Source organism: Acipenser ruthenus, chromosome 2, assembly GCF_902713425.1.
Source record: "Acipenser ruthenus chromosome 2, fAciRut3.2 maternal haplotype, whole genome shotgun sequence".
Classification (NCBI taxonomy): domain Eukaryota; kingdom Metazoa; phylum Chordata; class Actinopteri; order Acipenseriformes; family Acipenseridae; genus Acipenser; species Acipenser ruthenus.
The window spans coordinates 15634046-15660388 of record NC_081190.1 but is presented as its reverse complement, the minus strand read 5'-3'; the positions used below and the strand labels follow the sequence as shown (position 1 = coordinate 15660388).

The 26343-nt window shown below is 36.9% G+C and overlaps 1 protein-coding gene across 6 annotated transcripts in view; it reads left to right on the top strand.

Moving 5' to 3' along the window:
• LOC117403709 (microtubule-associated serine/threonine-protein kinase 3-like) overlaps positions 1 to 26343 on the top strand; it is a 160579-nt gene that overhangs the window by 60472 nt on the left and 73764 nt on the right. For 3 of the 6 annotated variants that reach the window (XM_059006569.1, XM_059006565.1, XM_059006575.1), the window contains 2 exons: positions 6227 to 6258; positions 22179 to 22259. In XM_059006569.1, the coding sequence (XP_058862552.1) occupies positions 6227 to 6258; positions 22179 to 22259 (113 nt within the window). Of the gene's footprint in view, positions 1 to 6226; positions 6259 to 20507; positions 20706 to 22178; positions 22260 to 26343 lie in introns of those variants that run through there. The other 3 variants (XM_059006572.1, XM_059006590.1, XM_059006579.1) reach the window with 2 other exon arrangements.

Genomic DNA, 26343 nt, shown 5'->3' with positions numbered 1-26343 from the left:
ACACACACACACACACACACACACACACACACACTGCTCGTTCCTGCACCTAAACACAGCAGACAGGCTGCTACACACAGAGATTCTGACTCCCCATTACCAATCCTGTTAATTATACAATCACTACACTCTTATTTACAGTAAACAATCACAGAAGCCCCCTCCTTATGTGCATGACCTCAGCCCTGCTACACTACTGTACGTGTTTTAAGACTTCCATTAAATATCCAATCACATTCATGCAGATTCTATAAAAATTGTACATATTGTTCCTGTTAAATCATTGATACCTGACTAATGGCAAGTTGTAATCATCAAAGAGTCTGATTATTGATGACTTATCCAGTGTAACAAATTATGTTATCATGGAATTCCCACCAGTATTCAATAAAATAACTCCTGCTGTTTCCCAGTTCAGATTCCAGTCATGCCATCTTACTGTCTGAAGAACGGAGTCGTCACACACAGGCATATCATGTAATTGGCTGATTTGGCACAGTCTTTTTTATAGACAAGATTAATAGCCTTTTCTTTTCCCTAGACAGTTATGAGAAAACAAGGAAAGGTGCCAAGTTCTGACTTTTGTGTTTGTGAGAATTAGTCTGACTTTTTACTGAAAAAGTGTATGCAGTAGTGCCTCTTTAAGACTTGAAGCAAGATAAATCAAACTGAATTATTGATAAGCTGTACTGAGGCACTCCTCTTCATGAGTGAGAGTTTGCCACTGCTTTGCTTGGTTTGTCTCCGGGCTCACTGTGTTTATTGTACCAGTCATGCAGTGCCTGCAAGCATCCTGAATGGTTGAGAGAGTTGGCGTAACAACTGGACATGATGTAGTAAAGCTTTTCTAACAGAATGGGAGAGATAAGATGATGTACTGTACATTCAAGCAGAACATTTTACTCTTCAGAGGTTGCTGAAGAAACAGCTGTTTACTCTTAAACTTACAGCTTAAAAGAAAACTTGCACTAAACTACGCGAGATTTAAAGGGGAAGAGAAATAAGCTTCAGCGATTCTCAGATTGACACAGATGTGACAGTTCCATCAGATTACATTTGACAAGCACAATTGTTTCTTTAGTCTCTTGCCTTTTAGTCATTAAGCTTTTACTGTCTATAAAGGTTAAAATAAAACTTAAATGGAAAGTTAGTACAAGAATATAGCATATTTCAAGGATCACATAAAACACATGGTGCTCTTTATCAAGCGTCCTTATAAATATATCGTACTGTTTTTGGTAAAGGGTGCGGCCTTCTATTCCTTCCGTGCAGCAAATATAACCCCAGCACAACCGCTTATTTGTTCCCTCTGCCATTGTGGCAAGTCACTCAGAAACCATACTGTTCATGTGCCTCTACACACACAGACATTGCATTTCTTTAATTAGAAAAAAAAGTGTCACTAACTTGAGTACGTGATGTGAATCAATCGAACTTCCATTTTGTTTTATGTAACTGTTTTTATATTGTTTTTACTGAGGGCTGCTATGTACTGTATGCAGTAATTGAATTTGTAATTGCTTTTTTATGAAAAAAAATGTAAGAAACAAGGTGACTTATTGGGTTTCTTCATTCCTTTTGAGTATAGATAAAGCAAGTCGGTGAAATGGGATGATTTCTCTTATTTAAATATGTATCTAACATCTGACTACACGGTGAGTCTATGGAATGTGCATACAGTACCGTTTCAATTTGTCTGTTCATGGTACAAGCAATTATATTACAAATTATTTTTTGAATAGTGTTCTTTGTGATTGCCATCTGCTGACCTGGAATGCAGGCAGATAATGTATTTTCTATATGTTGTTGTTTTGTATCTGTGAAAAAAAAAAAAAAAAAAATCATCATTATTATTTATGACCTGCTGAAAATAAAGTTCACCAGATGGATATTGCATACTGCGGGTGTAGGATTAATTTTGATTTTGGGAGGTTGTGTGTATGGATAAACTGCAAATAGAACAAGGTTAGGCTTATTCCATTGTGGTGTCTGGAAAGGAATATGGCTTGTATACAAGTACAACTTGTTCTTCGTACTACATAGTTTAATGAGATCTTCTCTGACCTGAATGGTATTTTAAACCTGGAGATAACGGCACATTGAAATGATTGCGGCATTATCTTTAGCCACCGCCATACACAGCTTGGCCACGTGATTGATCCACACTGAAGTCCATCTTCCAGGCTCTTGTTGTCTTCTGCAGCCTCCTCATGAGGTATGACCCTTTCTGTACATGGGGGCAGTGAGGTTTCTACTTGAATTTAAACAGTACTGATGGAGAGCTCTATTTTTTTCTGAGGCTAAAGGTGGGGGGTGAAGTTGTGTGAGGAGGAATCAGAATTTAAATAGTCCCAACTGGTGGTTTGTGCCAGCCCGGTCAATGCACTACAATAGCTGTTGTGAACCCAAATCAGCTCAAGGGATTAATGGAGGAGTCACGAAATGGAGAAGGAAATATTTGTACTTTTTATTTCTTAGCAGACACCCTTATCCAGGGCAACTTACAATTGTTACAAGGTATCACATTATTTGTACGTACAATTACATTATTTTTTTACACATTTATTATAATTTTTTTTTTACATACAATTACCCATTTATACAGTTGGGTTTTTACTGGAGCAATCTAGGTAAAGTACCTTGCTCAAGGGTACAGCAGCAGTGTCCCCCACCTGGGATTGAACCCACAACCCTCCAGTCAAGAGTCCAGAACCCTAACCACTACTCCACACTGCTGCCCTATATAGAATTATTGTGCTCCATTTTTGCACAAGAGCAAATGCTATGATTTGTGTCCTGTAATTGCCACCAGTAGTGTCACTGTATACTTTTACTTGCTTCCCTGTATTCAGGAACACAAATGTCATCTACTACCCTCTACTGGCAAAATACAGTTACTACAGGTTATTGTACTTAAATGTAGACATTTTGATGGTTTGTTTCTCAGTATACCCGTTGTATTATAGACATAATTGTGGTATACTCTATTAAAGAATAGAACATCTGTAGTATTAAAACACTTGTAAAATAATGCTCCAATATAGCCTTCAACAACAGCAGCAACACATTCATTTTATATAGCGGCTTTTGTGGCTTGGCCACCACAATTTGCTTTACAACATAGTATTCAAATAAATACCTGCAGTAATCCAAAATTGGTTCTTATTAGATATCTTACCAAATACATATATTAGTGTATTATGTTATTGTTGTATTGAATTAATACAGACATAGCATAGGAATTGTTGGGGTTGAGAAAAGCCATTTTTTACATTGTGTCTGAAAATACAAATATGATGAAATCCCTCTGTTTCTATAGGGACCGCATAGAATCTTATTCAGGAAGATTGTCTGCAGATTAAAATGGACTGTCAGAGAGTGGTCTACATACACTGTGGAACTTTATTAACTGTATTGGTATGTTTTTTCTCAACCAATCAGGTTCCGAATAGAGCTGTCGTCATATGACTAGAAAGCCTAAAATGTTGGATCCTTTTACATTTTACATACCGTGTGGTCTACTCTATACTGTGTTCACAGGCATCACTACATTATTAAAAACACCAAACAGAACAACAGCTGGTCTCTTGCAGTGGCAGGATGTTTGAAAACCCTGTCCAATTAAGTCACTAGAAAAATATAGGCCTATAGGTTATATACCATCAAAATCACTCCTTGTTTCTATCCAAGTTCAGTCGAGACCTACTGAAGCAGCCTCTACATCCGCCTGGTACACTTCACCTGGTAAAAACATTCACCACCAAAGCTCCATAGTCATCCTGCAGATCCGCAAATCCCTGCATTACAGTAGGTTCACCGCAGTGGAAACGGCAGAGAAATCTGTAACGGGTCGTAAAACCAACTCTTTCTGAAATGTGACTACCCTTGTGACTACCCTTAAGTACTGGTAAGTCACTTTTTAAATGAGTCTCCTGTGTTTAATTTTAATCACAAATGGGAAACTTTTTTTTAAATTTTGCAGCGCACTGAGATCTGGTCCCAGGTTCCCTGGCAGAAAGGTCATACTGTTCTTGGGTTGGAAGTCTTGCAGTAGAGCACTTCTCATTAAACAGATTATAAATAACTTGCAAAATGACTTGGTCTCAGCCGCTGAACAATAGGAATCGTTCATCCCTGTGGATACACATGGGTGAAGGGACCTGCTGCTGGCGGTCACTGCTCTATTTTAGTCACATTGCAGGCTCTGTATGTAGTTTATTAGAATATCAATAAGCGATTCAGAAGAACCTTCTCATTAAGCAAAAAACATTATTGGGTATATTAAGTGTCATTGGCTTAACTACCCCACTGCCATTATCTAAAGGTAATGGCTGAATCTTTGTTACAGCTTAAATCGTCCTTTTTTGCAGTATAATATATTTTTTTCCGTATTGTGGTTTTATCTGTACTCCCCATTGTAATGCATGTGTGGTTAGACTATCCGAGAGAATTTTCTATTGTGTATTACCTTGTGTTCTGTCGCCTCGCTCTTTTTCAGAAAGAGCCCTCAATCACGACCTATTTGACTACTTTCATTGTATAGTACCAGCGCTTATCTTTTTTTTTTCTTTGCCTATTTTATTCTGTGCTGCAGATAACTCCTTTTAAAAGTGCCCTCGCAATCGAATGGCCTTGCATTTTCAGTTTGAAGTCAGCAGCGTGAAATCCCCAAAGCCCAATGATAATTGTCACTTTAGTTGCTAATAAACCTTTTTAGCTCTCATTGATTCTTTTGAATTAGACACAGTAACAAGCTAAAGGCCCCTGGAGCTTTCCCCTATGTGAAAGGTTCCTGGGGATCAATACTAGGAGTTTACTGCAATTTGGTGTTTATAGATGCAAGAATTCTAGTGATCTGTATATCTTTTCCACTGCTAAGGCTGTGCGGTCCTTTTTCTTTGGTTCTGCTGTAATGTACAGGCTTGTCCCCTAGAGGACTTTCCTCAGGTTTCAAAAGTGGGTCGGCTAGAACTTTAACACAATAAGGACAGATGACAAGAGTCTTGGGATCTCTAGACTCTATGAAGTTGTGACTCCGATGGAAGATGTGTTGGGTGTTGCTGTTTTTATTTAGTTTTTTTTTTTTTTTTTTTTAATAAGGAATGCTAACGACTACCCAAGAAAGCCTGGTGTCTAACCATCCAATTATGAAATACCAGACTGTCATAAATGTAAATTCCCTGTTTCAGCCCAGCAACAATACCTCTGCTATTCCAAAGCCTTAACTAACAAGCACTTATTTGAGAGCAGGGAATGGCTGTATCAAGCACTACTGTGAGCTGAGACGTGACCAGACGGGGTTAGATGTTAACCCTGTGCCCCTCTGGGTCCAGGGTTCAGGTCACTGACATTGAAGACCTAGGCCAGCACATTCTGGAGTCTCTGTGGGAACAATCTGTGCAGGATTTCGTGAATGTCGCAACTCGCCGGGTCAGGCTTGCTGCACGACCCGCACCCTTGCTGACCTGTACAGTTGATGTGCTGTGAAAAAAGCAGATAACAAGCTAATCTAGCAGGATTTAGGACGCTCGTCAATTAAATATCGGTTTAACGTCTCTGTTTTTGTAATCTGTGTACTGTGAAAAATAGCAGCTGACCTTGTCCTTGAGAGACACACAATCGTATTCAATACATACTTTGTGGAAAGTGACTTTTAAATGAATGCTTCTCTTATCTATAACTGTGCCACTCGTCAAATACATCATTTAGTTTGTTTTTCTGGAAGAGTAGCAGCAAAAGAGTAACGTTAGCTTCTTCGGTAAGTTAATACGTTGTGTGTAGGGTGTCTCTTATTGTATAAATCGAAGTTGGGTGGGTCTGGCTGCTCAGAATCGCATCCTATATTCTATGCACAAGAGCACATCTGTACACAGTGTAAGACGTAGTGGTATTTTGACAGATCTGTAATTGATTGGCTATTTTCCATGTTTTTTAATCCATCCACAAACTGAATACTTTAAGTAATTGCTTTACATGTTTGCAGGAAAAAAAAAGTATTCTTGATGAGCACAGCAAAAGATGAAAACATACCATTAAGAATGTCTGCGTGACCTCTTGATTTGAGTGGTCAGATTCATGTTCTTCATGTAACAAGTCAGTAAGGTTGTTCAGAGACTTGGGGAGGTTCATAGAAAATCAAAGAGACTATCATAATATTCTATTTATTCTTTTGCCTTTGCTCTGAGAACAATATCAGTGATTTTTTTTTTTCTTCTTCATTTTACAGAAAGAATTGAGCCTTCCAAGAAGAGGGAGTTTGTAAGTAAACTGTTTTCTGTCTCTTCCCCTGCCTCAAGTACCAAGCTTTTGCTTTTCTTATTTGAATTTCATATGGCATAGAAGGAACCACTGGCTGAAATGGTGGAATATGTAATGTCTGGCTACCGAAGGGATGGTTTGCAAATGACAAAGGATGGGTCTTTAAAAAGTGGGGGCACATTGTTTAGTGATTCTGTTTGATACTATAAACATTTGATCTGCTTGTTCAGTGGATTTCTAGAAGCTTGTATACTTAAGTATCTACAATCCAGGGTTAAAAAAAAGTATGTGACAGAATTTGTTACCAGCACATAAAGTATACATTTACAATCCCTAAATAATGAAAACCATGTTTTAATTTAGTTTTATAATTTAAAGTTTGGAAATGTACAGCTGGCTACAGTAGCTAATTATAAAGCATTAAGGGATGTTGGATAGTTTATGTATCTGTCAGAAATTTCAGATTTGATCTACAGTTAAATGCCTTGGATAATTACAAGCTTTAGCTGTAAAATACAGCTATAGATATTGATTTAAAAGTGGCAGTCAGTTTCGTATACCTATAATTTAAAAGCACTATGTTTTGTCCACATTACATAAAAAATTAAACAAAATCATCTCTTTCTTCAGAATTATCATTTCCAGCTGTCAGTGTGATGCATCTGGCTGTACCCTTAATTGGCTGGTATACATGAAGGGCTGCGTTGTCTTGTTAGAGGTGCTTGTTTCTTGCTATGTTCGCTCACACTGCCTCTTCTCTTTTGATTCCTAACCCTTCATCAGTGAGTTCAGCGATATGTTTCAAAAACCACAGGCACCAGAGTACTTTGATAATTTGAAAACGCATGCTATGCAATTCTTCTACAGCAAGTAATTTGAAACTGAATGCGTGTGGCTCACATGCAATAATTAAATGTTGTTTTTTTTTATGTAATTATCACGCAAATGTAACTTCATGTGCCGAGGGAGAATCGCTGGAAGAATTGGACACGCACGTGTGGAATACATTTGACAGAAAAAAACAAGCCTAAAAATAAATAAATACAAATACTACTTATTTGTATTTTCGGAAACAATGAATGTACCAGTCCTATCTGCAACCAAGGTGTAAAAATGTACAGTACCGTACAGTACACTACGGTATGTCTAATCAGCAGCTGCTGTCTCATAAGACCCTCTCAACTGTATCTATCTTACAAACAGCAAGAGTCCCTTTTGTACAACCTGTTCCTAATTATTTGACACCTGTGCTTGTTTGTTGACACTTCAGTGGTTCATACTACTGTAGTTCATTCAAAGTTTGAAATTACCGGTAAGCTGATTCATGTTGCTCACCTAACCTGAAACCAGTCAAGATGTCTCTGGCTTGATTTACTTTTTCTCCCTGCGTGTCGAGTGGTGATGATTCCTGTGGAAAAAATAAATAAATCCTTCTAGCATCACACTGTGATATGGAATATGGAATGTGATATGCTTAACAGTGAGTTGGCTACGATCATCTTTCCTGCTTCTGTGATGGACAGTGTACATGATGTAACTTGATATATTGTGAGGCCATTAGCCAAACCGTCAGGATGTTTGAGGGCATGAACCTCCTTCCCTCTGAATTACAAGATTTTTAATTAAATGGTTGGTGGTGCTTTTAAAAGGAAATAAATGAATCTGCAGTTGAGGTCAGGCAGCTACGGTAATTTAAAATGGCAGATTTTATTTTATTTATTTATTTATTTATTTTTTAAAACCAATTGGGAAAGCAGTGTGTGTCTGCTGCTTGACCCAGTGAGGTACTTGACCTAAAACATTGGTGCTCACATGGTCATCTGCTTTTGTCGGATTTACTTCCAAGGTTAACTTTGAGTGTGAATGTTTTAGAGTATCTATGTATCTTAGAAATGTATGTGATTTCTTTTAAAGGCATTGTTTAAAAAGATTATTTTACCCGTTTATGTATAAACTTCATCTTGCAGGCACATTGATACTGTACATTGCACTGTATTGCATTAAAACCCAGCATATGCAAGTTCAAACACTGCTCATGAATAGTGATAGGTATGCATGATTTATTCCATTGAATGTTTAAATGCGAGGTTAACGAGCAGTGCCTTGTTTTTTGTATGAATGGGTTGGTGAACTGTTTGTAATAGGTTGCTTCTGTGTGTGTCTCAGACCTGTGTACGGTATAACTGACAAAGGGTTAAGATCAGAACTTTCCATGTAAGGGGCTCCATGCTCACATCCTGCTTGTTCTTTGAGTATCTTGGCAGATACACTAGCATTAGTCTAATTTACCAAAGACCCCTTATGAGACACTTAACTGTATACTCCATTGCATACCCTAATTAACATAGGTGGCAGGTTTAATCTAATTTAGAGCAAGTCATGATTTTGAAAGCTGTAGGAGGTTGTAATTAAATTCTGAGAAATGTAATCCGTAATAATTATTATTGTACTAATAACAATTACTACTATTTAAAATAAATCAAATATATTAAAGTAAAATAATGGCACAATTGAAACTAAATTGGTCTCCTGATTTCAAATCTATGTTATAGTGTGTATAATGTTGTAATGCATTTATATTGCTGTGGGTGCAGCATCTCTGACAGCCAGGAGATGGCCATTTAGTTCCGAGCAGAGAGCAGGGTTGCAAAGTGACTTCTCTCTGTGTTGAATTTGTGGTTTTGACCTGCTTATTGTCTTTTTTTTTTTATTTATATATATATAAAGTTTTTATGCAACAGAAATCACCTGGAGCGAGGTAGTGTAGCCCAATAAGGTTTTTAATGAGATTAGAAACCAGCAAATCATGCCTTTTTTTTTAAATTCCAATTTTTTTACATTTTAAATAGTTTTTTCATTTTTTCATTTTTTTTTATTTTAATTTTTTTTGTTTTGTTTTTATTAAAGGTAAGCATTCTATCTGAATGTTCTGTAGCCATCCACCATGTGGTAGTTTTATATGTATCGTGCCAAGGGTGTTAAAGTCAAGGTGAACAACCAGACACTTCATCGAGGGGGCACGACTTGTGCCAAGGCCTTTTGCAAACAGAAATAAAATAATGCTTGGGTGTGGGATGCCTGAGTTAGACTTTGTGTCTGGCTGTAGTACAATTGACCATGAATGTGGTTTATAAACAGGATATCCTGTGCATTTTCTTATATAGTACTGATTACATTGGTCTTCCTTCCGTTACCTAGATTAGAATCTGCCTTAACTGGAAGATAAAAACTGGGGACATTCATCTTTTTATTATTATTATTTTTTTTGATCTGCAGCTTAGTTTTAAACTGATGTACATTCAAGAGAGAGAAAATGTTACATAATTTGTTTTTAAAAACAAAAAAACCTTCTGCTCGGTTTCCCTACGATATATTTTGTAAATTTAATATTAGAGGAATAAATGTTGTGCAACATTATAGATAAAACCCTACTGGTAAATGTTTTACCCTTTTTAAATTAAAAACATTTTAGTTTTCAGCTCAGTATTTTGTGTTTTTTTTGTTTTTTTTCCCCCCAAAAAGGGAATTCCCAGATATGATGATAAAATGTATCTTTACTGCATTGCACAGCATGTGGCATCTGTATAGCTTTTTATCACTGCAATACTGTAGTTAAACAGGCTAGAATATGTTTACAGGGCAGATGCTTGAACCATTTTGTAGTATTTATAGGGTGCTAGGTTCTAGAGGTTTAATTCATTGACTCTTTCTTCAGAACGCATCTTTGGTCGCTGCTACAGTATATTCTATGTCTCTTTTAAAAAAAAAAAAAAACATACAAGATAGAAAGGTCTGTGAACTCAGCTATGAAGCATTCCTCAGTCACAGGCAAACCAGCAATCTTTTCCCTATTTCATGCCTTTTCAGAAAAGTTTTTTGGCTGGATGCTTTAACAGATTGCCTGACAGCGTTTTGTACAGTTGAGTTTGTTTTCTCTTCATGGCTGGTTGCATTCCCTTCTCTCTCTGTCGTTGGTTTTATGAAAGGGTTGCCTAGCCAGAGCCTTACTCCTCCCAGTTGTTGTTCAAACCCACACCCTACATTACTTCAATGAACAAATTAAACATTTATTCAGCACGCAATTTTAATAATAATAAACTATACATGGCCCTCCAGGGTTTATGATAAAAGATTGTGAGAGAGAATTTAATCTCTGGCAGCGTTTACACAAAAATCTACCTTTTGAAATTGCAAGTCTTTGAAGTCCAAGACCTTTGATATCAGAGTTGCTATGGCAATGTAACAGCATCATCTCATGGCTCTTTACTGTATTTTGTTGCTTTTGAGATCTGTTACGATGATATCTCAAGGTTTAGCTGCATAGATGGAGGAAATTTCACAGAACTCCATGGGGGTTAAATGTCGATTTCTGTTAGGTAGTGCTATAGGAAAGAATTATGATGTATACAATTCCCACTTTTTGACCCATGGGAAATTAGCTTGGTATGGGTTCAAAGAGGTTTATTTATTCTACCACCAGGAAACAATAACATACAACACTAAACTATGTCTATTAAATTATGTGGAATTAATCTCCTCTAAAAGTTTGTGTGGTTATGCTGTCTGGACAACAGTTTCTGTTTCCTAAATCTGCTTCCAGGCGTTTACGGTGAGTAATGGTCTTTATTTTGTGCCAGTATAGTAATTTTTAGTGTATTATTATTATTATTATTATTTATTTCTTAGCAGACGCCCTTATCCAGGGCGACTTACAATCGCAAGCAAATACAAATACATTCAAGTGTTACAATATAAGTCATACAATAAGAACAAGAAATACAATAATTCTCAAGTGTGACAAACCACAATTCAATAATACAGCAGATAATAGTGAAAGTTACATCAGGATATGATTAAGTAGTGATAGTTACATCAGGATATGATTAAGTACAAAATACTACAGATTAAACACTTGGGAGATTACAATATTCTGAGGTACAGGATTAAATGCAGTAAAATAGGGGGCAGATAAGAGCAAAATAAAGCATATTTAAATGAAGGGTGATAGTGTCCCAGGATACAACAGAGGAGTTCTACAGGTGCTGTTTGAAGAGGTGAGTCTTAAGGAGGCGCCGGAATGTGGTCAGGGACTGGGCAGTCCTGACATCTGTAGGAAGGTCGTTCCACCACTGCGGAGCAAGGGTGGAGAAGGAGCGGGCTCGGGAGGCAGGGGAGCGTAGCGGAGGTAGAGCCAGTCTTCTAGTGCAGGCGGAGCGGAGAGGTCGAGTGGGGGTGTAGGGAGAGATGAGGGTCTGGAGGTAGCTGGGTGCAGTCTGATCAAGGCATCTGTAGGCTAGTACAAGAGTCTTGAACTGGATGCGAGCGGTGATCGGGAGCCAGTGGAGCGAGCGGAGTAGTGGAGTAGCGTGGGCGAAGCGAGGTAGAGAGAACACCAGGCGAGCAGCAGAGTTCTGGATGAGCTGGAGCGGACGGGTGGCGGACGCAGGGAGGCCAGCCAGGAGGGAGTTGCAGTAGTCTAGGCGGTGTAAGAATCCCTCTATTTTTGCTAAGTGACTAAAGTAGTGGGTTTTGAAAAAATTACCAACCTGGCAACAATGGGAAAATCAAAAGCCTGATTATCAGCATAAACAAAAGACAGGATGTCTTGTACACGCTGCCCTGGAAATTCATGTGGAGAAGTAAAGCTGTGGAATTATTATTTGCAGTGGGGGTATAACCTAGAGCCTTTAGTTTCAAAGGACAGCAATACTGGATTGTATGTACTGTATACAAAATAAAAATCATCTCAATGTGAAATTGTGTAACTAAGAACTGTTTGTCACTGTAGTTGTTGTAACTCAATGTGGTTTATTTTTGTTTTGTTTTTCAAGGCCTGCTGTATTTACTATATGATTTGTATTTGCAAAAGAGCAACGCAAGGTTTCTCATTGGCGTAATGAATTGTAGGGGACTCGGTTGCTCGGTGACCATAAGTAGTTCCCTCATGATGTAAACAACATTAAAAACAACACAGATAAGGATCAAATAAATCAATTGTGTCCTGCTCGTTGTAGTCATGGCCCTCCTGTTTTGTATAATACGTGTATCATAATAATATATAGAAATGTATACTAATAGTGTAAGAAATGTATCATCTAATGTTGTTGGCAGCAATTTACATACATACCGGTACTTTGTTTTGTGTCAGTATCAGAATGTATGTACTTTATAATGTTAGACTAAAATATACAATACTGCATGTAAACTGTGTTTAATAAAAAATAAAATGGTTCTAAAATGTACTGAAAAACATTCTACTCCATATGCATCATTACCCACAGATGCAGGTGCATGCAGCAAACTGTGGCATTACAGCAGTAAAGCAAATTCATATTTCTTGACCAAGCTCAAGCTGAAAAACTGTTTTGCTGTGCCCTCTTCCTTTGGTGAACTACTGTACTGTACATTTATTTTCTCAGCTTTGACCATGGGCTAAACCAAGAAATCAACCCAGTTTATAGGTTTATTTCATTACCATTATTAATCACCTTATAAAAAAAAAAATCACATATAAAAATAATAAAATAAATAAATAAAAACACCATACTGTACTGGACTAGTTCTTTTTTTTTCTATGTAATAATAATAATAATATTAAAAAATGGATATTTTAAATAGAAAACAGTATTTGGTGATAATCTGAGAAACCGTTTATAAATCCTTCTGTTTGTTAGCTGATTGTGAAGAAAAAAACTTTCAAAGTGAATGATTCTGATTGTCATCATTGTATTACAGACAGTCCAGTCAAAACCCCACTTTGGTGGCTCTCTGGTTCCTAACATCTCATACATGTTGGGTATAAAAGTCAATGCAGTGTTCTGGTACTTGTAGTGCTGATGTCTTCTGTGCCTGTACTGTTTTGTCACATATGTTGGTCACGCTTTATTTTAAGGGATGTTTTTTTTGTTTATTAACTGTTAACAAACAGCTAATAAACATGTTAATATACATTATGTATTTTCTGTTAACTGTTAGTAAGTTAATATGTAATAGGCCAGCTAAAACTACAAACACCAGAGCCCTATGGATGATCAATACCCAGTGGATCTTATGCTTCAAATCAGTTAAAATTGTTACTGTAGTAATGTTCAGCAAATTAAATCAGGTTTTTATTAACCCTAAACCTTAGCTAAAAATTAACTATGTTTGTTAATAGGTAATAAACTACAAAAAGGCCTAGATGTTTCACCATACAGTTTTGGTTTGTACCTGTGTAACTGTATAGGACGTGAAATACTGGGACTTAATACAGAACATTTAAATTGTTATTTCGTATGGACATTTTCTGCAATGAAAATTGAAACTATTTTCATTTCAGAAAATAGTTGTGTTTAAGTAATTCATCTCCTCTTTATTTTTATACATATACAATATTGGCTTTCCTTTGCATTGTTTTACAGTCTTTCAGCCTGCGGTTTATCATTTCATTTATAGCATTGTAAGATCTCCTGGGACAGGGTGGTGTCTGAATTAAGTGCAGTGACCTTTCACCTTTTGGTCCACGGTCTATGAATCATCCCCTGTGATTTGTCCTTTCCATGCCAGTTAGTTTTGAATACCTCTGTGTTTACATGTCCATTATTTCCAATTAGATTTAGGATTCGTTTTTTTGTTTTGTTTGAACTTTCGTTTTTATAAAGTTTTAAAGTGTTCTTGCTGGCTACATGTGTTATGTGCATTCAGTTGGAATCACAGCAAGGGAATACTAATGTTGATGCAGAGCCTTCAGATTTCTGTTGTGCCATCTATACTGTGCTGCATATGTCTGTCTATTTAAATCAAATATATTAATTTAGTAAATCTTGGTTAGAAAATTGCTCACGCTGTGATGTCGTATTATTTGTGGTTGCTAGGAATTATGAGAGTTACTTTAATCACAAGACATAGGAGACACATTTGATTTGAATGGTAGAAATCATCTAACCAGGATACATCTGATTTAAGGCTGTAGGTTTTTCACAGATATCACGATGAAATGCACCCATTACTGTGTAATATGCAGTCTCCTGTTAAAATTCCCATTTCTGAAACAATAGTGTAAACATGAATATTTGTTATCAATTAAAAATACAGCAAATGTTTGCCTTATTGATGCACAACCTGTTACATTGCAGTTAGGAACCTGGCAGCCAGTTTAGTTTTCTTCTGGTAAATGAATGAACGCATAGAAATGTATTTGCTTACGATTGTAAGTCGCCCTGGATAAGGGCGTCTGCTAAGAAATAAATAATAATAGAGATGCACAATTTCTTTAAAATTTCAATGAAAGAGACACCACCTACATCAAAGGTTGAAAATATTTCTGCTAAAGATCACTCTGTACAAGAAGGAGACATTTCACATGTCTGTTGTTGTTTTTACATTTATTTATGTTTTTATTGTGTTTTGGTGATTCAGTGATGGTTAAAATGGAATGTCTTGAAAAGGTTGACAACTTAGCATTTACTGTTTTTCAGGTAAGCATTTAAATATTAAGGAGCATTAGTTGTATAATAACTCAAGAGAAAATGACCAATCTTGAATGCGACAACGTTATTTTTTCAGCTTTATTAAATATAATATTTTTTATCATTAAACATTTTAGAAATTCAATTCAGGATAGAGCAATAACGCCATTTGCTGTGTGCGTTGAGTGCGTTTCTGAGAAACCCAGCACCATTTGTGCCTGGTGATGGAATGCATCAAAGGTAATGAATTCCTTGTCACACACTTTTTGTGTTCTAATATAATTACCCTGGTTCCCCAAGCGGAGATGCCACATCTTGCTCGCAGGTGAGTCATGGTTTAATTCAATTGTTCTGCTTGCTGTCCTGAGGTATTAGGAGGTAAAGAGATTTGTATCCTCCCAGGGCCCACAGCTGGGCAATGGTTAAGCCTTGATTTCAAAACAGAATCTTTCTCCATTTTATAATAATAAAAACATGCTCTACATTATCTTCATATGAATAATATACATTTTGGAAACTTGTCTTGCATTTCAGTATATTACATTTTGTCTTAATTGATGGAATTAACTGGGGCGTGGCTTAAATCCAAACTATAGTCATAGTTGCTGTATAGGAACACCTGCTAAGAGAACACTTTGCCTAAGGGAACACCCTTGTGGTGAAACTGATTTTTCCCATTGTAAATGCTCCGCCTAAAGGAACAGGAACTTCACTTAAAAGAACACCTTTTTGGCACCGCTAGCAATTTGTTCACAACTGATACAGTACTGTTATTAACCTGATAACTCATCATCATCAAACTTAAATTCAAATGGTTTATTCAATCTTTTCAAATGTGACTTGTCATCGCGAGAGTGTCTTGAGGCACACTGATTGGTTTATTCAGTCTTTCCAGAACCGCCGTCATATCATTGGCTCGTTTTGTATTCTGATTTCCACGAGTGCACTTCATCGCTACAAAATGCCATGTAAACAAACGGTGAAAAGCGCTGCTTTTTCTCTTGCTACACAAAGTTAGAAATTGTCCGAACTCCTGAAAAAAACCTGAATCGGACACAAGTCGTCGAAATTTGTTGTTTTCCGTTCTGGTGAGTTGCTTCACCATTCTGTTAAATAATTGTGTGCATGTCTTGAATATTGCTCTTGTCAGGCATTGATAATTTAATTTAGAGCCGCTGCTACATTTTTAACATGTGTAGGGGTGCTGTGTTCGTTTAGTTTGACAGTTTAGTAACGTTAGTTATTCTATTAATTTCATATGTTGATGCATGTGTGTCATGACAAGTAATAAATATGTGTTTATTTATTGATTCATATTGTGTCTGGTGGTCAACTCCGTCTTAAAGAACACTCCGGCTAATAGAACACTTTGCTTGCTTCCCAAGGGGTGTTCTCTTAGCTGGAGACTACTGTATAGCTATGGCTGTGCCATATGATTTGATTTAATTCAATAATACATTCTCTTTTTGTTTTATAAAATGTATTTCATAGTCCTTGACTGCAATCAGTTCTAACTTTGATTTTGAGATTTAGAAATTCTGTTCTGTTTTCCAAATATTTTGTGAGTCCCAAAGTTCTGTTTGGTAACAAAGTTGATCCCGATCATGAAATAATTAAATCCAATATTTGTTTGTCTGGCAGCTTGGGACAAGACATGGTCAAGCCAGGTTAGAATGAAATGTGTTTTAAAAATGTGTTGTGCATACTGTATAATAGTACTGGAGGAAATACTGTGACTCGATTATAAAGGACCAAACCTAAAGGGAATTCAAGGATATTAGCCTGACAGTCCTAATTGTTGGAATTTCATGTTTTTGCAAAGGACTCCTAAAGTATCTCGTACAACAAGTATTGTAATAAATGTGCTTGTTAAGGAGCTCTGTATTTCTTTGACATTTTAAAATTTAAGTTTCATTAGTAATTGTGTTTTTGTATTCTTTGGTATTTAAATATGCAGACTGTGTAAAATATACAGATGTATGTACAGTATGTATATATCTATATGTATTCAGTTATTTTTTAAACCAAAGTTTAAGGTATGCTGCCCAAGGTAGTCCTGAGTCAATAGTGTGCAGCAGTTTAGAGTAGTGGTTAGGGCTCGGGACTCTTGACCGGAGGGTCGTGGGTTCAGACCCATGTGGGGGACACTGCTGCTGTACCCTTGGGCAAGGTACTTTACCTAGATTGCTCCAGTGAAAACCCAACTGTATAAATGGGTAACTATGTAAAAATAATGTGTAAAAAATAATGTAATTGTATGTAAATATAATGTGATATCTTGCAACAATTGTAAGTCACCCTGGATAAGAAATAAATAATAATAGTTTTGTTTTGGTAAAATTATATATATATATATATATATATATATATATATATATATATATATATATATATATATATACATACAGACGTGCTCAAATTTGTTGGTACCCCTCCACAAAAAACGAAGAATGCACAATTTTCTCCGAAATAACTTGAAACTGACAAAAGTAATTGGCATCCACCATTGTTTATTCCATATTTAATAGAAATCAGACTTTTTATTCAACATAATATTGTAAATAATAAAACAAATGAAAATGGCATGGACAAAAATGATGGGACCGCTAACCTAATATTTTGTTGCACAACCTTTAGAGGCAATCACTGCAATCAAATGTTTTCTGTAGCTCTCAGTGAGACTTCTGCACCTGTTAACAGGTAGTTTGGCCCACTCTTCCTGAGCAAACTGCTCCAGCTGTCTCAGGTTTGATGGGTGCCTTCTCCAGACTGCAAGTTTCAGCTCTTTCCATAGATGTTCGATAGGATTCAGATCAGGACTCATAGAAGGCCACTTCAGAATAGTCCAATGTTTTGTTCTTCTCCATTCTTGGGTGCTTTTAGCTGTGTGTTTTGGGTCATTATCCTGTTGGAGGACCCATGACCTGCGACTGAGACAGAGCTTTCTGACACTGGGCAGTACGTTTCGCTCCAGAATGCCTTGATATTCTTGAGATTTCATTGTGCCCTGCACAGATTCAAGGCACCCTGTGCCAGGCGCATCAAAGCAGCCCCAAAACATAACCAAGCCTCCTCCATGTTTCACTGTAGGTATGGTGTTCTTTTCTTTGAAAGCTTCATTTTTTTGTCTGTGAACACAGAGCTGATGTGACTTGCCAAAAAGCTCCAGTATTGACTCATCTGTCCAAAGGACATTCTCCCAGAAGGATTGTGGCTTGTCAATATGCATTTTTAGCAAATTCCAGTCTGGCTTTTTTATGTTTCTTTCAAAAGTGGAGTCCTCCTGGGTCTTCTTCCATGGAGCCCACTTTCGCTCAAAAAGCAACGGATGGTGCGATCAGAAACTGACGTACCTTCACTTTGGAGTTCAGCTTGTATCTCTTTGGCAGTTACCCTTGGTTCTTTTTCTACCATTCGCACTATCCTTCTGTTCAATCTGGGGTCGATTTTCCTCTTGCGGCCACGCCCAGGGAGGTTGGCTATAGTTCCATGGACCTTAAATTTCTTTATAATATTTGCAACTGTTGTCACAGGAACATCAAGCTGCTTGGAGATGGTCTTGTAGCCTTGACCTTTACCATGCTTGTCTATTATTTTCTTTCTGATCTCCTCAGACAACTCTCTCCTTTGCTTTCTCTGGTCCACGCTCAGTGTGGTGCACACAATGATACCAAACAGCACAGTGACTACTTTTCTCCATTTAAATAGGCTGAATGACTAATTACAAGATTGGAGACATGTGTGATACTAATTAAAGAAACTAATTAGTTTGAAATATCACTATAATCCAATTATTTATTATCTTTTCTAAGGGGTACCAACGAATGTGTCCAGGCCATTTTAGAATATCTTTGTAGAATAAGCAATAATTCATCTCTTTTCACAGCTTCTTTGCTTTATTCTATGACATACCAAAGGCATGCAAGTATACATGATAAAATAGCTTTTAATTTCATCACTTTTCAGGAGGAAAGAAGCATTATTTCAATGAGCTGTAAGGGTACCAACAAATTTGAGCACGTCTGTATATATATATATATATATATATATATATATATATATACATTTTTTTTTAAATTTAGTCGTTGCCAATTATTTTTATTTTATCCCAATTTAGAGTTGCCAATTATTTTTTTATAATCTCAGCTCCCCGCTGCCACCCCTGCGCTGACTTAGGAGGGCGAAGACGAACACATACTGTCCTCCAAAGCGTGTGCCGTCAGCTGACAGCTTTTTTTCACACTGCAGACTCACCATGCTGCCACCCAAGAGCTACAGCGTCGGAGGACAACGTAGCTCTCAGGCAGCTTACAGGCAAGCCCGCAGGCGCCCGGCCAGACTACAGGGGTCGCTGGTGTACGGTGAGCTGAGGACACCCTGGCCGACCTAACCCTCCCTCCCCCCGGACGACGCTCAGCCAATTGTGTGCCGCCCCCTGGGAGCTCCTGTCCACGGTCGGCAGTGGAATAGCCTGGACTCGAACTCGCGACGTCCAGACTATAGAGCACATCCTGCACTCCACGTGGAGCGCCTTTACTGGATGCGCCACTCGGGAACCCCCCGGTAAAATATTTTAAGTCCAAAACTGATAAAATATTTATATGGAAATGGATAGTTCCTATTCCTATTAAAGAAAGGGACATCGTTGTGAACGAAAATTATGGGAACTAGACTCATTTTGTATATGTTTCTAAAGGCAAACAGTCAATTTTCCTTTTTGAATCACTGATCTTTTCTCACGTATGAAATAAATAGGATTCTTGCTTCCCATTTCTATTCTTTGTCTCCTCCTGATTGCCAATTGATTTTTTTTTTTGTTTCCAAGGCCCTTCTCTTATTGTTGATTGAGGCCCCCGTGGCTAACAGGCACACAGAATATAATGGTTGGCAATAACTGGCAAATCAGGCACCTCCATCTAGGATTAATAATTTAAAAAGTGGAGCTCAACGTAATTGACATGCCTGTGGTCATTGATGGCATTTTTTGAAATAGGCTTTGAAGTTGTTGTGCTGTGCAAAAATCAATGATTTGTAGAATGTTTACTCATATGAAATTATATGGTAATTTAGATGGTATTTGTGTATACATATACAATACCCAATACATAGCATTTGGTAGGTAGTATTTGTTTGTAACCAAGGGCAGTAGCTACCTTTTGGGGGGAGTTTGTTGGAGAGCGGCCCATTGTGAGGGCCAAAGTAATTTGCCACTTTTTTGGGGGATTTACTGTAAATTAATTTTAGATTGCTCGTCTCTTTGAGAAAGTAATTATAATAATAATAATAATATACGTGTTTAATTACATCTGAAACAACAAAAAAAATGTATGTATTATTAAAGTTGTTGGGACATCACTGGAGATTTGTTTTTAATGATGACGTGGAAAATAGGTTAGTGGTCAGCTATGTACACTTTCTCAATATACAGTAAATATACATAGGCAGGCTACATGCATGCATACACAAACGTTGAATAGGAAATGCTTAAAACAGATGAGAACACCTTTGTTGTAATGAAGGTGCAAATAGAGAGCATTAACTGGCTGTCATTTCAAGAGGAAAAGCTTGCATTGCTGTAATTGCTCTCACAAGTGCTGCCAGTCCCTGTGATGAAGAGGGCTTTTCAATTGTCTGAGGTGAATTGCATGTATATGCAGTGGCATATCAATTTTTAGATAAGCATAAAGCATGTGGGTCCAGAGTGCATTGGGCTTTGCTGTGTTTCCTGAGCGAATCAGAGCTGAGGGGGGCTCCCTTCAGCCTCTGCAGGCAGCTGACATTCTTATCTGACAGCTAGAGGTGGAACTGGAAGGACCCAAACTTGCCTCCACCACCCCCAGAGAGATTGTTAGTCCATTCCTTTATAGTAGTTCATGTTGGCTCTTTGTCAGTGCCGGGATGCTGGCAATAAATATGTCACGGTTACAATAGAGTGAGCTCACATACTGCAGCCATGAAAGCCCAGCGGGAGAGACTGCGAATTCCAGGGCTGACCTTGGAGTGAGTATTTTCCTCATTTTCAATATTTTAATGATTTGTTTTTCCCTTTCTGACTCCTATATGGTGGCAATGCTGTTGTTTAGCGAGAGCGTTTCTGAATGTGGTTGCCGTGGAATATCTTGGTAGCAGAGCAAGGTGGAGGAACATGATTTAAAATGCACTGCAGCAAGCATCAGCCTCAGTGCGTAGTGCGTGTATATATATATGTGTGTGTGTGTGTGAGAGAGTCTAAAGCCAGGATACTGCAGCAGATTCACAACAAGAAGCTCTCTGTTTGTTTATTTCTGAGGATACAGAAACACAGTGCATAATTATCTTGGCAGTTCATTGTAATGGTGAAGACTTCACAGTCTGTGGCCAATCTGTTTGTTCTGTGCAACAGCTTCACAAAAGGCCGTCTGTTCCAAGCAAATACTTCAAAAACCTTAAACAGGGCAGCTACAATAGTGTCAAGATAACAGAATTAACTGTGTTCACATGTATACACACACTGACTGTACTTTAATGTTTCAATAAAAAAATAAACACAATCTGAGCTGTATTAATCATTACATTGGTGTATGTTTACATGTTATGTAATGCTTTTTGTTGTTGTGTGTGTGTGTGTGTTTTTTGGTGTGAGATTGCATCAGTTTTGTTTACATATGAACCAAAACAGTTTGGTGTAAAATATGGAATTTATAGAGTTTTTTTTTTTTTTTTAAATACGTTTAATTTGTATTGCTAAAAACAGTATTACTCAGATTATGTTCATCATTGTTATCTATACAAAAGAGTGATTCCAAATTTAGTGTAACAGTATGTTTTACATAGCTGAGTTATACAAAATTAATAGTAAATCAACATAAGGCTTGCTAGTTTATTTCTGTTGGAAATCACATGTAGTTTAAAACTGGTGTTGTGACTATTTATATTTCTTCATATATCTTGTTTTACCTTTTAGATAATTATTTTTCCCCTCCTGCTTCCACACAAGTCTTAATTTCCTAGTTTGAAGCAGTTTGTGAATTGTGCAAACTCTGCAGAGATCCTTGCAAGGCCTTTACTACGCAGAAATGCCGTAGTATTGATCCTCAAGCCGTTCATTCTGTGGATGTGATTTGCATGACCTCATTCAGTTTAATTATGTTCTACAGAGGTGATTCAAATCAGGACTTAACCTTTGTGATTTAAAATGATCTGTTTCACAGGCAACACAGATACCACTGAGCACTGTTTTTTTTCTGAATAAATACTGGTACATTAAATATTTGTAGTAAATAATAAATATAAAATGGTAGGTTTTATGTTAAGCCTAGTGTAAAAAGTAATGTGATGAGTTTACATCTTAAATGAATCTGGTTTTGTGAATTTGTGTGTGTAATTCCTCAGCGTAATGATGTGCCTCTGCCTGCTTGGGAATTCTTATTAACAGGCAGTTCTATAGGTGTTGTCTAAAGGATATCTATTTATTAAACTCGGTTTAACTTGCAGCCTCACTCCAAGAAGCTTGAGCCCAACTCCTACAAGCCCCTGCAGCCCTTGCAGCCCGCTGCACGCGTTTCACTTTTGGAGGTAAGGAAGAGCCTAGCGAAGCGGCCATTTTGTTTTGGCACAGGGGAAGCTGAGCAACAAATCATGAGTTAAACAGATTGTATTGATACAAATCTTAGAAGGAAAAGCAGCTGAAATATTCTTTCTTGAGGTCTGGTTTGAGCACAACAGTTGGGTTGAGCACAACATGCTGCATTTACGCAAAACAAATCCAGTAAAATATCATTAAACCCCCTACCTCACTCCCAAAAGCTTATTTTTGGCAAACTGGAAAAACAAAACCTTCATACTTTTATTGTTTAAATGAACGGCATACTGTATTCTTTTAACAAGCTTCTCTTAGAATCTGACAGGAAGACTAATCCATCGAATGAAGCTTTTCATTTGTCCATGAAAATGTGCTGGTTGCCACATGTCTTTCTAATCTTATCACTCTGAATTTCAGATACTTGGGCTGGATATGTGACGCTATGAAGCCTTAACACACATTGTTTCAAATATATCTGTAGAAAGCAGGATTAAGGCTGTGTGTGGCAAGATGCCATCTGGTCTCTACTATACTCTGTATATACAGGGGGGAAATAATCACTACTAGTATACACATTTCTTGTCTAAACATTAATAAGGATTCGAAGTCCCATCCTGTCTTTTTAGAAACTTGTGTATTTCAGTTCTAAAGAGCAGTAGAGCGGGTCTGTATTTTGTATGTTATTTATGTACGTGTGTGTGTGTATGTGTGTTGTATTTGCATAGTACGTTTCATGATTGATGGTATTGAAGAACACTATGGGCAGTTTCACAGCTGTGCTTCCCTTTATTTTGAGAATGGATCTGTAGTATGTGGTAGATGCTAAGTTTTTTTTTTTTTTTTTTTCCCACAGTACAAAGTTGATGTGTTTTTTATTTATTTATTTATTTATTTTTTTCCTTCCTCAACTAAATTAAAAATAGTCATGGACCCCTCTCGGACCTTGTAGTGTATACATAGCAAAAAGATATATGTGCCGGTACACCATTCACTTTTAGTTATACCAGGCTTGGCAGTAACCATAGCAGCAATACATTTAATACATTTCTTGTGGTAAAATCAACAAAAGAGTATCCGACCCAGTATTGGAGTAAATGGATAACATTTTGGTTACCACTGCACTTGTGAGATGTCAGGCTTATTAAAATATTGCACCTTTGTTTTGAAGAGGGGTTTATCTATTTAGCTATACAGTGATATGCTGTCAGCAAACCATGTGAGTGGGGTTAGACAAACAGGAAAAGCATCCTGTCCTCCAGCATCGCAAACCAGCACAGGTTTTACAGCTTTTAGTAGGCGAATGGATTCTCTTCTTATAGTCCTTTTTCTACTCCAAATGGATCAAATAGACAATTTAAAGCCCATTACTTGATAATAATGGACTAGGAATTTAGTCCAAAGGTCTTATCGAGCAGTAATTAACCTGGATTTGACTATTTGGAGTAAGACTGGTCACCAGAGGTCTGAATTCTTACTGTAACTGCCAACTTGCTCCTAAAAGCTTTTTTTTTTTTACCTTTCCTTCAATCCCCAAGTTCTACTTTTTTAAATTGTTTTGATGTACAGTAAATGGAATGAAGCCCATTTTTTTATTTGAATATTCAAACGTGGCTATCCATCCTTATAATAGTTTTTTTAAATGATCATTTTCAGGTGGTGATGATTAGTTCTTAGTTCAATACAAGTAAAGTAATGTTTATTCCATTTTAGCATGGCTTTATGTTAGACTGATGGAAGGTGCAGATGTTTTGTGCTTTTTCTCCTCTTTATGCAAGAACATTTTTGTAAGAAAGATGTCATTGTGATTTATAGACCTCCATGATAATCTGTGTCATTGACATGCTTATTACAGAAGCTTCAGCTTGTGGTAAATCGGTTTCCCCCCAGAAGACCAACCCAGTACGCCATCAATCATTTTTATAATGATATTCCCAAACAGAGGAAGACATTTTAATGGATTCTTATCCTAACCCTTTTAGTATGCTTCCTAATCTAAACTTCATTTGGAACACTTCATGTCTTAATAATGAACCTTTTCCTTTTGATAAATTACTGAAAAATACCCTCTGCGTTATTTTTATACCATGATGTATACAGTGCAAATCAATTAATCAATGAATCTTTATTTTATATAGCTCCTTTCGTAGTGGACAACCATCACAAAGCGCTTTACAAAATGCAGTTGATGATTTCAGAATCTCAATATTGTGTATACTGTGCATGTATTTGTACATCCCAAGGAATTATGTAGAAGGTCCACAATATAAAGCTTGATTGTTTGGGTTTGTAGATGACATGGTTTCATATAACAAATTCAAATTGTTTCCCATATTGCCATATACCAAACATGTTTCTCAATTAGGTGGCACACATAAATCATGTCCTTAGTAGTGCTGAAAGATAACAATAGCACATACATGCATTAAGTTGCCAACATACTATAAAACAAAGCAATACAGTATCCTCTCAAAGTAAAGTTTTCAATATTATAGCTGTTGTTTTGAAACTGGGATTCAATTAAAAAACAAATGTTCAAAGTCAAGGTCTGCTTTTCAGCTAGTAACATGTTAAAGGAAAGAGGGTGTATGATCTAAAGCCTGGTCTTATTTTTCAGTTAAGCTAGATGTTAATAAAGCCAGGATGTTCGTGGAAATGGCTTTTTAAAACATATTTTAGTCTAGTCATACTGGTTATCTAGACTCTCAGATAGAGCAAGCTCATTGTTAAGATTACCATACAACTTAGTCTAGTTTACAAATGTTTAGACAGAGTTTTTTTTTTTTTTTTTTTTTTTTTTTTTTTTTTTTTTAAGACAGAAAAAAAAGTTATTTGGGATATAGCTTGATTCATGTGCCACTTCAACACTATTCAAACATAAAGAAAAATAATACCAGTCTGATATTGGATTCTGATATTGGTCTATAGTCATGTTCATTTTGAATAATCACAGCTGAAGGGCTTTTGTCTGAAATATCCTGAAATAAATGTTTTACTCATTTAAACTTTTTTGTGTTCATCTATATGTCTGTCTGCCTGGACTGGAGAGGAGGGCTATAGTGGAAAATTATTGACCCGAGGGAAGACTATTGTTACTGACAAGGGGCTATAATGCCCGAAGCCGCAGGCACCCTGGAGGTAACAATAGTCTTCCCGAGGGGCATTTAATTTTCCACTGTGGCTGAGTCTGCAGTACATATTTAATGAAGGAATCGGTCAAGAAAATAAGTGAAGCAAGGTTGGATAGTAAATACAACTTTTATCTATTTTGTTTAAATATAGCTGATACAGCATACGTAGATAAATAACAGAACATGTTTTTAATCAGAGTTTTTATCCGTCTCCATTTGGTTTGCTGACTGCTGCATGATCCAGTTTATGTCCCGCCATATTTGTTTTTGTCGTGTTAAATTTTAGAAAGTTAGAAAAAAGTGAGTGATGTTTTAATCACCATTTTAGTGTTTGGAGCATCTTTCTTTTGTTGTGTGTTTTTTGCAATTCATTTTCTGTTAAGTCACAGAATCGGTGTTCAGCCATTTTATCTTGTTGTGAGGAGTGCAGGGGGGAAAGGCTTTCCTTTGAAAAGGGGTGGGACCTACAGTGCTGTGAACCAATCGCATGACAGATGGAGACTATTGCCCGGTGGTGTAAGGATGTCAGAGCAATAGTTTAATCTTTTTTTGCTCCTATGATGAGGTTTTAACCAATCACAGGCCAGAATTGGCCTCAGGCATTATAGCCCCCTGTCGGTAACAATAGCCTTGGGTCAATAATCTTCTCTCTCTCTCTCTCTCTCTCTCTCTCTCTCCTCAATTTATTTTTTTTTGTCACAATGTATTTTACTGGTTGTGAACTCACAGATTGGTCCTGTACAAGATTATTTCACCGTATATTAAATATCGGTCCTGACAATGTTGTGTATGCTTTACCAAAACAATCTTCGGACAACACATTTTACAGTAATCAAAGGTAGAATTTTATTACATGTTTTAAGATATGATTCAAACTATTCAGCATTTTAAAACTAATTTGATCTGACCTAGTTATGATCTTGCTGCAGGTTTTCTATACATCTGACAA